This window comes from Colletotrichum navitas (assembly GCF_030913465.1).
Source record: "Colletotrichum navitas strain CBS 125086 chromosome Unknown LY79scaffold_2, whole genome shotgun sequence".
NCBI classification, from domain to species: Eukaryota; Fungi; Ascomycota; class Sordariomycetes; order Glomerellales; family Glomerellaceae; genus Colletotrichum; species Colletotrichum navitas.
The window spans coordinates 747,788-762,088 of NW_026850548.1; the positions used below are offsets into that span (position 1 = coordinate 747,788).

Below are 14,301 nucleotides of genomic sequence, written 5' to 3' on the forward strand. Positions count from 1 at the left end.
CCTCCCAGTGCCCTTCGTCCATAGGATTCCATAGTGGCTTTCTTGCTTACCGCCAGAGATCGGCCGACTTCTTTTCGTTGTTTGCTGTGCTGGGTCTGGGCCACAAGTCTTCATCACTCCCCCTGCTGCCGCCGGTGCTCTGGCTCGGTATGGCCATAAACATGCCTGCGCCGTTGCCCACCATGATACTCTTCCTCGCTGCTGCCGTATTCCATCCAGAGCCCGCGATATCAGCGCCAAGGCCGTAGGAGCTAATGGGGCGGTCGCCGTGAAAGCTCATGCTTCCGCGATGGTGGGATCCGCCGCCCTTGGGTAGCGTAGGCTGGATCATCACCGACGACCAGTCCAATGCGTCGTTCGACTTGGTGTAGATCGTCAGAGGGTGAGACAGCGGGCCTGTACCGGCGAAGGGATTCGTAGAGCTGAAGCGCTGCGAGGCACGAGCGTTTGAAGTCGCGGCAAAGGGACGGGGAATCGCCATGCCAGCACTGCTAGGCGGTGCCAGGCCGCCGCGTCCACCACTGGGCAGGCCCGACATGGGCCGGTGCGAAGTCATCGAGTGAGACGAGCCAGGCCGGGCGTTGGCACCGTACGAGAACGGTGCCGCGGGGCGGGGGAGGCCTTCAAGCTCGTCTTGGAAGTACTCGTCCAGGACGTAAACCGACCTTAGGTTTGGCATGCCGTTGCCCCTGAGCGATGCTGCCAGGTATGTATAGTAACTAGCCGTCACACTGGAGTAGGGGCCCGCCGACTTGTGCGCGGTGATCTCGAAGCGCAGCGACTCTAGAGACGTTGACGCGAGCCGCCGCGTTCTTGGCCCGCTTTTGAAAGCATCGCTTACCGAGGCCTCGATGGCAAGCGTCTGCAGGTTCGTAGCCGCAGACAGAATATCGGCGAGAGTCGCGGGGTGAACGCCTGTCTTGAGGAGGGACAGGACGAGGAGATGGTTGCGGGTATCGGCGCGGCCCAGGTAGTCGACCAAACCGTTGGCGGTGACTGAAGGGGTGTTGCTGAGGATCAATTCCTCTAGGGGCGGGAAAGGAGGCAGCTCTTCGTTGTGGGCGAAAATGTCATCCGAGAAGGCTTGTGAACCCATCACCTTCAAAGCGCGTAGTGTCGGCAGGTTGGCCAGAGCATGTCGCAGAACGACCGGGTCCATGTTGATCTTGATCAGTTCGAGGACCTCGAGGTTCTGCCATATTCCGCCGTGGGCGAGCTTAGACAAGCTGCCTTCAGCGCCTGCCTGGTAGGTCATCTTACGGAGATCTCGGCATCTAGCCTCGACCTCGAGCCTCAGCGTGGCATATCCGTGTTCGTCTGCGAACAGACCTTCGGGCAGGTCGACGTAGACAAGATTCGGTAGCACGTGGATGATGCGGGCGAGATCGGCTGTGGCGGCTTCACGGAGCATGTAGGGCACTTTCAAGTAGCGAACCCGGGCACCGAAGCGCGTGGGGTCTTCGCGCAAGGTCCTGCACAACAACTTCAGGCGAGCGGTGGGGGTGTCTTCAGGGTCGGCGTTCCGCTTGAAAAAGGTCTTGCGCTTGCGCTGCTCCGACAGGTAGATCTCGCGAGGGCAGTAGTGGACGGCGTCGATGCGGATGCTGTGGTACCTAGAGCAGAGAGCAAAGTCAGGGTAATCCAACATAGGGGGAGGGGGGATGAGAGGTGGCGTACAGTAGGGCGTTTGCCACCTTGTTCCATCCCCAGCAAACGCGCGCGCAATGGGCCAGATCTCTCAGGTCGCATAGCATGCAAGCGTCGAATATGGCGCTCGTCTCGCACGTCTCGTACGTCTCATCTTGTGTGTGGGGGCAGACGAAGGAGAAGATGCGAGGGAGAATGTTCTTTGGCAGGCTCTGCAAAAGGGCGGCGGAGGCTCGGGTAGGGATGTGGGTGCCAGGCGGCGAGACGACGTTGCGGTAGTTCTGCTGGACCTGGGACGAGTACTTGGACAATTGCTGATCGGTGAAGTCGTGAGATTTTTGCTGCTGATGGCCCAGCTGATGCTGCTGCTTCTTCTTGTCTTTATCTCTGCGGAAAAACCCCATCTTCTGTAGAGGCCGAACGGCGAGCTTCATGTCCTTGGGGAAGCGGAGAGGAGGAGGGGGGAAGGAGGGCAAACGACTTGCCAAGGGCGTGATATCAGGGGAGGGGGGGGGGGGGGAGGGGATGGTATGTTAAATCAACGGGTCCCGGTGTAGTGTAGTAGCATTGGCCGGTCGGCACCGTCGTCTGGATGGGTTGGGGGCGAGAGGGAGGCTTCTGCAGGTCCAACGCCACGGCCAACCAAAGTTTGACAGCGTGAGGGCGAAGTAGTTTTTGCTTTTGCTGGCGGTGGTCAGTCTGTCGCGCTCGCTGTTCTGCGTTTTTTCGCGCCAAGCTGAACGAGGGGTACGGGGTGATCGTAGTCTACCTACCTAAGGTACCTACTAGTAGATAGTAAAACCAACGGATATAGTGGCACATGTAGGTAGTGGCCCTTTCTACTTTGGGACGAGGTGTCAACGGGTTGCTGTCTGGGATGGCCTGGCAAGGTAGTGTAGGTAGGTAGGTACGGATAGATACATACCTATTCCCCTTGGACGACGCAAAATTCTTAATTTACCTAACCTGCAGATGAAAGTGTTGACAAGACAGATCGACAATAGCCGTCCGGGCCAGCTATATCATTCACCCACCCCTTTATTGGTGTCCACGATGCCTACCTAGTAAACCTTTGCCAAACAAAGAGGACACAACGAGAGGCCACACAGACAAAGAAAGACATGGAGGGCCACCAGGCACTGGGCAGTTGGAATCGCGCTGGGGGTTTTAGTCCCTCCTTAGTACCGTGCGTCCCAATGTCCCTCTCCATTTACTTTTAGCGTGCTCCCCACCTCGACGCGCCCATCCATCCACGTATCCAAGGGACCCCTGAATGGGATGGCCGTCAGTGTGGGGGAAGGGCCCTATACCGCTCCCGATTCGCCCTCGCTGCCGTCATCCCAGGGGGGCCTCACCCCCCCTGATCTTCAGACGAGCAACAAACACGCGTCGATTCACACATCATCACTTTCGTCCTCGGCGGCCAAGCCGATCCTACTGCTTTTCGAAACGAAACAACCTCCCCGGGGCCCCCTGCCGCCGGCGGTACCAAAAAAAGAGCATCAAATTTTCATGTCCCATGATTGATGCACCATATAGAACCTTTGACAGAGGAATGTCCGGGAACCAATCTAATGCTCATTCAAGTATGCTAGGTACTCTGCTCGTACATGTCCATGTTCACCCATGCAGTCCCACCCTCGTCGTTGGTTGCCTTGCTCAATCTCTCCATAACCCATTACATCCATCCATATCCCTATATAAAATTGTGAATCGCGACTGGTCCATGACCGAAGACGACCTGGTAGTCCGGGAGCAATAGCCAGCGAGTATCCGATAGCATTTTGTACATGTTCCACCATCTGCTGTCGCTTGTCTTTTAAGGCACACTTGGCCCACAACAGTTTGCGCTTCGTGTGCTACGGGGCGGTAGGCCATCGCTCTTAGTTGCCGTTCAGCTGCACTCCGTCCAGAGGGCTCGCTGGGCCCGAGGGGCGCTTGGCGCGGAGGGTAAGCGGGAAGGGGTATTCATCGGGGTCTTCCTCTTCACTGCAAACGCGCGTTAGCTTTTGTTACACCGCAAAAATGACCTCTTCGACTCACGGCAACTTCCAAGCGACGTAGTCCTCCGTGTTCAGCCCCTCCCTCCCTTCTTGCAAGCTGGCAAAGTCGCCGGGGGTCATCATGCCAGTGCGGTCGCGCGGAGATCCGGGCACCGAGAAGGGTCGCGAGATCTTCTGCTCCACGCCGGGGATGAAGTCCTCCTCCTCCTCCTCGCCGCTGAAGGAGCCCGGGTAGGCCCGTCTTAGCGCCAGCTGGCGAGCCTTGACGTATTCCATGCCCATCCTCTTCCAGTCCAACAGGTCGCTGAGGCGCTCAGTACGGTTGCGCTGGTTGATGCGCTGACGGCGGCTCTTTTGGCAAAAGTCAAACATGTGTGTCGTAAGTTGGTTGACCGAGTCGTCGACCCCTTTGGTCCTGCGGTCGACAATGTAGATACCGTAGTCGCTCGAATTCTCAATCAGCTCCTCCATGTAACATCCAAAGCCGGACAAGTTGGTTGTGATGCTAGGGACGCCCATGACGGTGCACTCGGCAGGGGTGTAGCCCCATGGCTCGTAGTACGACGCGAAGATGCCCATATGCGTACCACGCACGAACTCGTCGTAGTCCAGAGGCAAGACAGGGTTGGCCGAGTTCAGGAACTCTGGGTGGAAGACGATCTTGACGCGGTCTGAGGGGTGGTTGAAGAGCTGGACGCGCCTGATTTGGTTGAGAACGGGGTCCTCGCTATCGTTGAGCATGTTGTGGGTAACAATGGGGGGGAGGCCGTGGCGCTTCATCGCGAACAACCGTCTCCGGATGAGGACGCGATCCTGGGCGCTAATGAGCTCCTTGTCATCGGGCATCGGGTCGCCATCGTGCCACTTGAGCGAGCGCTCAAAGATGCGACGTCCAATGCCCTTCTCGATGACGTCGACAGTGTCCCGCAGCGACTTGATGACGGCCTGGCCCTTGAGAGCCTCGACTGTCAGTGACGTGGTCTGGGCCGGCATGATGACGAAGGCGACGACGGTGATCTTGCTGCCGGCAGACTTGAGGCGATGGTTCAATCGGGCCAGAGACTCGATAAACATGTCGACACCCTTATTCCTGAACTCGTAGCGGCCGGCAGTGAAGAAGTAGAGAGTGTTCTCGGGGTCAAAGTCGTAGTGGCCGTAGAAGTGCCCACGGACGAAATCGTGGATCTTTTCCTTGGCCTGCTGGTGCAGGTTCTGGAACTCGTGCATCGCAGAAAACTTGGTGACGTTCAGCCCGTTGGGGAGAACACCGTCTGGCTTGCGCTTGAGCAGATGCTCGCTCTCGTAGGCGGTGATGTGTGAAACAGTGGTGAAGACATCGCAAGAGTGGGCGGCAGCGCGCTCGATGCAGTAGCGGTGGTAGATGCCACGCTTTCCGGCCTCGGCATCAACATCGAACCACTGCAGGTTATTGTAGAAGTCGACAGAACCTGCGCAGAGGTATCTTCCCAACAGGGTTGCATGAGTGGTGAAGATGGTCGTCACATCGATACGACGCTTTTTGGTGAGGGGAAGAGCGACACCGGCAAGCCATTCGTGGAAATGCGCAATAACGGCCTTCTTCTTCTCGTGACAGACAAACTGCAAAAGGTCAGCTTGGTTGCCAATGCCAGTCTCGTTGTTCTTCTTCTTACTTCTCCCAAGAACCACGCGACGACGTATCCAAAAATGACTGCCTCATTCGTCTCGTCGTCGTTGGGCGGCGAGGGAATGCTAGCGACGTTCCACAGATCCGCCTTCCACTCATCCATGTAGTGGTAGGCTGTCTTGGTGTCGAAGAGCAAGACTCGCGGGGCACCGTCAATGAGCCATCGGCCGTAGAGAATGCCAATGCCACGGTCTCTCATAGACTGAATCGTAGTAGCAAGCTCGGGGTTCGTGGGCTCCAACTCCTCAACCTCGACTGCGGCCTGTGTATGGTCAGTAAACCGCCAAGGCCGCACCAAGTAGTCCCAATCTTACCGAATTGTGGTTCAGGGGACCGATGAGGGTGTAGCGGTCACCATATTCGGCCGTCGTCACAGGCGCCTTGGACTTGAGGACTGAGTAGATTCCGCCAACTGCACAGAACGGGTCAGCCCACTGCGGAGATGACAACCAGGGGGCGGGGGGAGGTGGCAGGGGACGTCGTTACCTCGATGGGCAACCTCGGTTGCGATCTCGAACAGCAAGTGATTCTTCACATCGCGGGCAGGACGGTCGGCGTTGTCCCGCTGGCCCTGTGGGAAGTCGGACATGGTGCAAAATGGTAGTCTGAAGATGCTGTATCGCGGCGATGTCAGTTGCTGAGGAAGACGGGCAGCGCGAGTGCAGCTATCTATCGGGGCGGCGAATTGAGGGTAGAAAAGGAACGCAGGAAGCGCGCGCCAGGGAAGCAAGCAGAGACTCAATTGGAGCTGGGATGACGCAGGTGTACAACAGGTTGGCAGGCACTCACCGGTAACCAAGGTGACGCGGATGGAAATATGAGGGAGGAACGTGGCAGGTTGGAGATGCCCTCGATATGGCTTGCGGATGGACAAGGCTTTGATTTAAAACAATAGAAGCGTGAGATGTCTTGGTCAAGACAGACGGGAACGACGACAACAAAAAGGGTAGACAAGAGAAGAGAGCTCCCGAGCGAGGAGAAAGTTGTATGCGGGGAAGGTAGGTTTTAGCTACACAGGTCTGGTAACAGACCACCAGTCTGGGAGGCGAGCGGCGAGAGCGCGCGGGCAAAGGTCTGAAATCCAGCCTCTCTCCCCGTCCCGCCCAGAATTCCTGTCCGCGCTAGCAGGAAAGCTACCATGCGTGCATACCTACCTACTTTTCCGTACCTTGAGCTCAGGTACCTTTGATGCTACCACACTCAATCGCAAAAAAAAAAAAAAAAAAGAGAGAGAGACGGAGAGAAGTGGGTGGCCGGGTAAGGTACCTCTTTCCTCGTAAAGCTCTGGAGACAGACACACTGGAGAAAGCGCGGGTGAGGAGCTCAGCGGATATTACAGGGCCCCCTGGAAGCTACCGCTAGCGAGGAATCCACACTGCGGTTTGGGGCGTTTTCGGTCGTGCAATACCAGGATGGTACAAGTCCAGACCGCGAGAAGTCTCAACAAATTCTTTTCCCATACACTAGACTACCTAGGTATTTCACCCTGGGGGCATTCTCATTTTCCGCGTTGTTTTGGAGAATTGATTTCTTCTCTTTCTTTCTCACCCACTATCCCTGGTCTTTCTCGTGCGGACTCGCCGCTTTTCTGCCTTTCCTTTCCGAATGCTACTCCTCATGCATCCTAAGAAACCCGACTTTGAACGTGCATTATTCCGTTGCCACTGCAAGAGGCCTAGACAATTCCATCCCAGTCTCGTTCAAACTCTGTAGTGTACAGAAGCAGCATTATGCAGAAGCTCGAGGGGTAAGTATCAGTTTCTGCCTCCTGTATCGGAATTGCGACCTTGATCGAAAACCGAGAGCAACCCGAGGTGGGTAGCTAGGTGGATAGGTACCTTTGCCGTACATACCCCGGGGGGAGGGAGGGATACTTTCCTAGGTACCTTAGGAATGGTGGCCAAGGGGCGCCAGGCCTCGTGCAATTTTGATAGAGGTGGGGTCCTCTTGGGAGCTTTCTCCAAGCCGACTTAGTCAGAATGACGACAATGTTTGCGGGGTTTGACACTCCCCAGACTCTCAGATTCTGCCACGTTTGACGAAAAAACGTGAAAAAAGAGGAACGCTTGTCACCGGAGCACCCAATCAGTGCAGGCAATTCGTCTGAGCTGCAGACGCCCCTTTTCTACCTTGGATCGACTCTCGATGGCGTATCTCGACAGCGCTTTCCATGCGCTTCTTTCTGTAAAGCTCGTTGGGCTTTGCAAATGAATCTACGCACGCCGTCTTGGTTTGGCATGTCTCAAATACCTAGGTATTGGAGGGAACAATCCTCCGCCTTGGAAATATGTCATACTTTCCCGCGGGATTTCTACTTTCATACAAGCATTGCCCTCCGAGACAGATGCATTCAATGACAACAACCGCCATAGCGAGGCTTTCGCAAATTCGCCTCCAACGAGTGTCTACGAATGCGTCCGGGTGAACCCGCCAGCCGATGATCTGTTCATCACTGAGCATGCTGACCTTTCCAGGCACCTGTTGTCTGGACACCAGCCAGTGAGATTCCAACCCATTTACCGGATTAGAGCCATCACCATGGTACTGGCCCAGTGAGTTTGACATTGATGTCAAACAAGTTTCTGAGAGCATGAGTCGGGGTCAGCAGAACGAACACCCTTGGACCTAGGTTTGGTTAGGTGTTCGGACGCAACAGCAACAGAAAAACCGACCCCGACCCCGATGGACTGTCTCCGCATCCCCCTCCACTCTTGTTGCTCTGCATAGCTTCCCCAGTCTCGGTTTCTGGGGTCAGCCTGTCGGTCCGATTTCTCGCATGGTGTTTTCGAGCCTGTAGGCTATAGTATACAACCCCTCACCCAACGAACGGTCTACTGCAGGCCCTACCCACCTAGCCTATCAGGTCTCCACCAAGCGTGTCATGTCACTTAAAGGATGAAAGCCTTTTAGTCTCCTGGTTATCGTGTCCCTTACCACAGTGTTGCCCAGAGCGCGCAAGCGGGAAGCCAGACGTACCGCTTATGGGCATGCATGCCACTTGACCTATCTTCCTTACAGGCAAGCTCTCGCTAACCCCATCTTTGGGCATCGTTTTTTTTCCTTGTCTCATTGGGCCATGCGATGTTGTACGACTCAAAGTCTTTTCTATGTCGACAGAATATTGACCAACGTTGGTGGGACAACGAAAGTCAAAACCGAGCTTCACTTACTACCCTCTACCTGGGCGAGACTGCATCACTTCCCGATTTCTCCTCCCCGTGAAGCCAGAGAGCTGATTTACTACCGAAGACACACAGCGGTCACTCCGGCGTTCCTGGTTGTCATTGACAACGCTCCGTGGCCTCAACTACCATAGTTCCCATGATTATTCGATGGCCCCGTCTCCCCGGAACTCACCCGGGCCACATTCCGTGGCCGCCGTTGAGCCACAGTCAGGAAATGAGCACGCGACTGGAATTCCAAGCCAAATCTTGCGGCCCAACCTAGGACAGAAAACCTTCCAGGTCGATCTAGGCTGCCCTGGTAGCCGACCATCCTATCAAATTCTAGAATTTTACCCGGGGAGAGAGTTGACAAAGGTAAGATGGAGGTCTCGCCTGCAAACACTCTGGCTATGCCTCTTCGTTGTTGACTGTGTATGGAAGACGGGCCGCAGCTAGCAAGCAGCCTTAGGTTGAAGGTGAACTTTGTGATACCCTCCCTCAATCTGATTTTTCATCAAGTATGTGGCAGATGAGGTAGACAATACTTGGCCAAATAGCGAAACAACGTGATCCTACAAACTATATGCCACGCAACGACAACTTCTGGTAGCCGAGTCTCGTTAGATCAGTCCTTAGTTCACTACGCGGTGCAGCTTCAGCGCACCATGACGAGGACAGGCCAAACCGATGCCAAAGCCGAAGATCAGCCGTCACGTGACTATGCGCGCTCTTTTCGGTCAAGGTTTTCCCTTTCGACCCACGACGGTCTATCAACCACATGCAACATGAATCACCAACAACTAACCGATCTCAACAATATTGTAACGGCGCGCGACCGCGCAAATCGGGTTACAGTAACATGCGAAAAATGATTTGAATCCATCCTCGGCGGCCGTTTGGGCAAAGGAAGGAATACGCACCACCGGGTTGCTCTGGGATTTCATGTGCGGAAGCAGCGGGGTCTGGTGCTCGCAAAGGGCGTTCTCTCGCTGCGGCAGATGGACAGGATGGATGGAGCGTTTTTCAGCTATCTTTGAAGAGGGCGAGATTTCTCTGCATTGCTGCCGCCCTTCTGCTCCCTGCGCGAAGCCACGTTGCCAACCATGATGGAGGTTCGCTGCCGCCCATAGCAAACGCCCATCCGAAACGATACCGGTGTTGAGTCATCGACGACAGGCTACATCGTAGCCATTTCAGATGCTTTTCGACTGCACAGTCAAACCAAGGGATGATTGGGAAAACCACAACGGCGGAACATGTTGAATCGAGCCTTACCGATACTTATGGTGCTGGGTTTTTTGACTGCTCTGCTCAAAGAGGTCCCGGAGAAAGGCTTCCACGGGGTTTCTACGCCGAAATCCTGATTGGCCACAGTACTCCTTGTCGAGCAAGTGCGCTCGCTGTGACGAAGGAGCCACTCGAGATACATGGCCAAAACCACCAGCATGACCATTTTCATGTGGCATCTTCGTTTCCGGGCGTGGGCCGTTGGTTGTTACTGAGGCCTCGATCTTTCACTCGGTACCGCCATTGAGCTTTGGGTGTACTGCTGTTGTTGAACCTTTCAACCGGTCTGTATCTCTGGGCATATGACTGTACAGCCTGAGCCCAGATACCCAAGACTTGGGTTTTTTTCAACATGATGCATCAAGCGTGGTTTTGGTCGACATCGAGATGGAATCGGCGGGTGCCGGCACGTAAATCGTACATAGTGACCTTGTTGCACGGGTCTTATGCCCCGGTGCATGAGCAATGGCAGAGAGAAGGACAGATAGTTTGCCAGGTTGTTGCAGCCTAATGCTGCGACTCCTAGCTTGGAAAGGATCTGCCTTCAGATTGTCCGAGGCCCGGCTACAGCAGAGGAGAGCCGCTCTCTGGGAAAGAGGCAGAGGGGGACATGTTGGTATGGTTCTGCAAGTGCACCACTTTGCCAGGAGGAAGAGTGGCCTCAACCTGACGGCCTAGCTGAATCGGCGGTTTTGGTGGTTTGGCGTGCCGCACCGGCCACTATGTACACCACGCCTACCGCTGATTCCTCGAAACTCACGACAACCCAACGGAACTGTTCGTTCTTTGGCCTGCTCTACCCTCAAGAGCGAGCCTTGCGCTGACAACTTCCCTGGATACATTTTTGTTTTACTTTTCCGTCATCGCGGATTGTTTTTGCGTGGGTCGCCCGGCACCACTTTCGATGCCTCGACAACTGCATATTACGCTTACCACCTAGTCTGAGTCGTCGCGTTATCGGCAAAACCTCGGCTGGCGACGTGCTTGCACCTAAAAACTCAAATCGGATCGGCTGTAGCGATGGAGCCCTACCATTACAACCGCCCTCGACATGTCGCCATGAGAGACGACCGCAGACCAGGCGATGAGCGCAGAGACCGAGGCAGAGCTGGTCGAGAAGTGACACGCTCACGCAGATCTCCGTCGCCTCCCCACCGCCGACCTCGGGAAGTCGATGGACTGCTAGATAGCAAACCGCGCGATCCTCCCGATAAGTCACAGCCTTCTGGTCGAACCCACCACAGACCACGCGACCGTAGCAGAGACCGAATTCGTCGAGCATCACCATCGCCTGTCCGTCGCGAAAATTATAGGGAAGCCTCCCGAGATCGATCTCGTGGCAGGGGCGCTGGCGACTCGCGGTACGACTCTCGAGCCAAGCACCAGCGAGACCACAGCAGGGGACCGACTCGAGGCGACGGTCCTACATCACCATCCTCGAAACAAGCGAGAAGCCGGAGTCCCGACAGGGGTGGCGCCGACGGGAAGAAGGACAGACGTGACGCCAGCCCGCGTCGTGACCACAAAGATTCAGCACCCCTTGGAGACACGGGACGAAGTTCTCGAGGTTCCCCTCACCCGCCCCGGAGAACACTCACTCCCGATCGCCGCGAATACCGCTCGAAACCCAAGGAGAGGGCTCGTCGAAGTCACCGAAGCAGGTCTCGCTCACCTGATAGAGACAGGAGACGAGACCGTCGTGATTATTCCCCTACTCACCGTCGCGAGCAATCCCCTGGTCGAAGGCGAGGTCGATCTCCACTTCCTCATCGACAGAGATCCCCCATTAGAAAATCCTCAGCATCCGTCAGAGGTGATCGTCGTCTAGCATCACCGCGTCGCAGCTCTAGAGACCGGCCGCGTCAAAAACCGCCTCGATCCCGTGCCTCTTCCCGATCCCTTAGTAGGGGATCAGGGAAACGGGTTCCACAAGACGACGAAACCCGAGTCCCTTCAAAGTCACAACCTTCATCCGGCGCCAATAGCGTAGAGGTCGGCATGAGCGGCAGGGGAAATCATCGAGGCAGCTTTGCCTCTCAGATACCAACTGGACTTTCTCACAGCCAGCAGTATAGCGACCCTCGACAATTCTCTCAATCCCCGCAACCGACTCCAAACTCATACAACGCGTCCCCGAACCAGTCGCCGTACGGTGCTGGTCGGGGAAATTGGGGTTCTCAGCAATTCTCCCCAACACAGTACGTCGCTCATCGCTCCATCATTTCGTTATCACGCACTTGCTAACCATCATCAAGCCAATACCCCCCTCAGTATCCACAACCTAATTACGGTCCTCCGACGGGTCCATCAGGTGCCTACACGCCAAACGCCTCATACTCACCACCACCATCCGCCCCTACTGGCCCAATGCAGCAATATTCCCAGGGGAGTTTTCGCGGCAACTACCGTGGTGGCTCCGCGTTTCGAGGAAACCAGTTCGGCCAAGGCCGAGGTGGCTACAGAGGCAACAGCTTCAAAAGTGCTGCCCAGTGGACTTCCAACACTTCCAGTGCCGGCTCGCGACACCCGGAGGATGTGAAGTCTCAGCAATCGACCACCCCCGCTCAGAGCAACAAATCAGATGTTGGCGATAATGTAGACGTTGGCGAGAACCCTTTTCGCCCGTCCAAAGACCTACAAGTTGAGGACACAACACCCTCCGACAAGGCTAGTGAGAGCAATGCTCCCCATCCAAACAGGATTCCTCCGTCCGGTCCGGCTGCTCAGTCTACATCGTCGTCGTCGAAGTTCAGCTTTGCGTTTAAGGCATCTGCAAAGCCCACTCCGACGGCGCCTAAGCCTGAGATCTCGCAAAAGTTTAACGCCGTCCCTGCGAAGCGAGACGCTTCCCAACAGCGTGACTCCAAGGATGGGGATCGTGACCGTGATCGTGACCGGGAACGGGAACGGGAGCGAGAGAGGGACCGTGAACGTGATCGCGACCGCGATCGTGATCGGGAGCGAGAGAGAACAAGGGTCAAAGTTCGAGAGAGGGACAGAGAAGTTGACAGAGACATTCTTCGGGGTGCTCCCACCGAGCCCGCTTCCGCCAGAGCTCGCCAGGAGCCGCGGCATCCCCCTCCAGGCCCGCGGCAGCCGCCTGCTCCCAGAACACGAAAGATCAAGAAGACCATGAAGCGCTTAAAGCCAGGACCCAAGCTGCCCGCTGACCTGATCAAGTCCGACTCGGTATATTTCCGCAAACCCGGAAATGAGTCTGTTGTTGGCTCTGGCACGTATGGCAAGGTCTTTAAGGCCTTGCACGTTTATACGAAGGGGTTAGTAGCTTTGAAGCGCATCCGCATGGAAGGAGAAAGGGATGGGTTTCCCGTTACTGCGGTTCGAGAGATCAAGTTGCTCCAGTCGCTTCGACACACCAACATCGTCCAGCTTCAAGAGGTCATGGTCGAGAGGAACGACTGCTTCATGGTTTTCGAATACTTGTCTCATGACCTGACGGGTATCCTGAACCACCCGTCATTCACTTTGGATGCGGCCCAGAGAAAACACATGGCAATGCAGCTCTTCGACGGCCTCGACTACCTGCATAAGAGGGGCGTTCTCCACCGGGACATCAAAGCTGCTAACATCCTTGTCAGTAGCGATGGTATTCTCAAGTTGGCGGATTTTGGCCTGGCGCGCTTCTATGCCAAGAGGCATCAGCTGGATTACACCAACCGAGTCATCACAATTTGGTATCGCTCGCCGGAGCTGCTACTTGGTGAGACCCAGTACGGACCTGCTTGCGATGTCTGGAGTGCTGCATGCGTCATGGTTGAGATATTCACCCGCCATGCCATCTTTCCGGGTGATGGTAGCGAGATCAACCAACTGGATAAGATCTATGCGGTGATGGGCACCCCGAACAAGGCGGAATGGCCGGGGCTCGTCGACATGCCGTGGTTCGAGCTGTTGCGTCCTGGGTATCGACGTGCAAGCACCTTCGCCTCCAAATACCAGGACAAGATCCCAGCTGCCGCTTATAGACTCTTGGCCGCCATGTTTCGCTATGACCCCGCAAAGAGGCCATCGGCTGCAGAGGTTCTGGCGGATGACTACTTCACCACCGAGGACCCTCCCCCGCGACAGGCTGTAGAGTGAGTTGTCTCTTCCAAAACCCTTTTATGAGAACATTAACTAACTTACTGCACAGGCTTGCCGACTTGGATGGCGACTGGCACGAGTTCGAGTCCAAGGCGCTGCGACGCGAGAACGAGCGCAAGGAGAAAGAAGCGCGGCGCGCAGCCGCGTCAGCCAAAGATAGCAGGTCCAGAGATCGTAAGAGGGAACCCGAAGCTCACGATGATCGCGGTGACGCCAAGAGAATCCACGTCGAGGGAAAGCCGACGGTTCCCACGGAGCGTCCGAGGGCCTAGTGGATCCGGCGACGCTGACTGGTCTCGGGAGATCTTATATTTGACGTGGTTCTGCATTGGGGCTGCTGCAATGAGCGAACCGGGACATGCATCGACTCTTCTATACACTTGCATTGTTTGCGTTGGCACGGCGTTGGGGAATCTTGAAGGGTTTACGG

The 14,301-nt window shown here is 55.8% G+C and overlaps 3 protein-coding genes across 3 annotated transcripts; 1 reads left to right on the forward strand and 2 right to left on the reverse strand.

The window, feature by feature from the left end:
* Positions 1 to 46: 46 nt before the first annotated feature.
* Positions 47 to 2,051, reverse strand: LY79DRAFT_586217 (F-box domain-containing protein; the record flags this gene model as incomplete). The annotated part of the gene is made up of 2 exons (XM_060560598.1): positions 47 to 1,613; positions 1,678 to 2,051. 2 exons carry the CDS (start codon positions 2,049 to 2,051, stop codon positions 47 to 49), a joined length of 1,941 nt encoding a protein of 646 aa, XP_060420130.1.
* Positions 2,052 to 3,205: 1,154 nt separating this feature from the next.
* On the reverse strand, positions 3,206 to 6,128 carry LY79DRAFT_535400 (glycogen synthase). Its single transcript, XM_060556511.1, has 5 exons — positions 5,803 to 6,128; positions 5,631 to 5,728; positions 5,303 to 5,578; positions 3,691 to 5,249; positions 3,206 to 3,636 (listed from the first exon to the last, which is right to left on the reverse strand). The coding sequence occupies exons 1-5, from the start codon at positions 5,903 to 5,905 to the stop codon at positions 3,531 to 3,533; spliced, it is 2,142 nt and encodes a 713-aa protein (XP_060420131.1). The 5' UTR covers positions 5,906 to 6,128; the 3' UTR covers positions 3,206 to 3,530.
* A 6,006-nt stretch (positions 6,129 to 12,134) lies between these two features.
* LY79DRAFT_504686 (kinase-like domain-containing protein) lies at positions 12,135 to 14,143 on the forward strand (the record flags this gene model as incomplete). Its single annotated transcript, XM_060553533.1, has 2 exons — positions 12,135 to 13,864; positions 13,921 to 14,143. 2 exons carry the CDS (start codon positions 12,135 to 12,137, stop codon positions 14,141 to 14,143), a joined length of 1,953 nt encoding a protein of 650 aa, XP_060420132.1.
* Between the last annotated feature and the right edge of the window lie 158 nt (positions 14,144 to 14,301).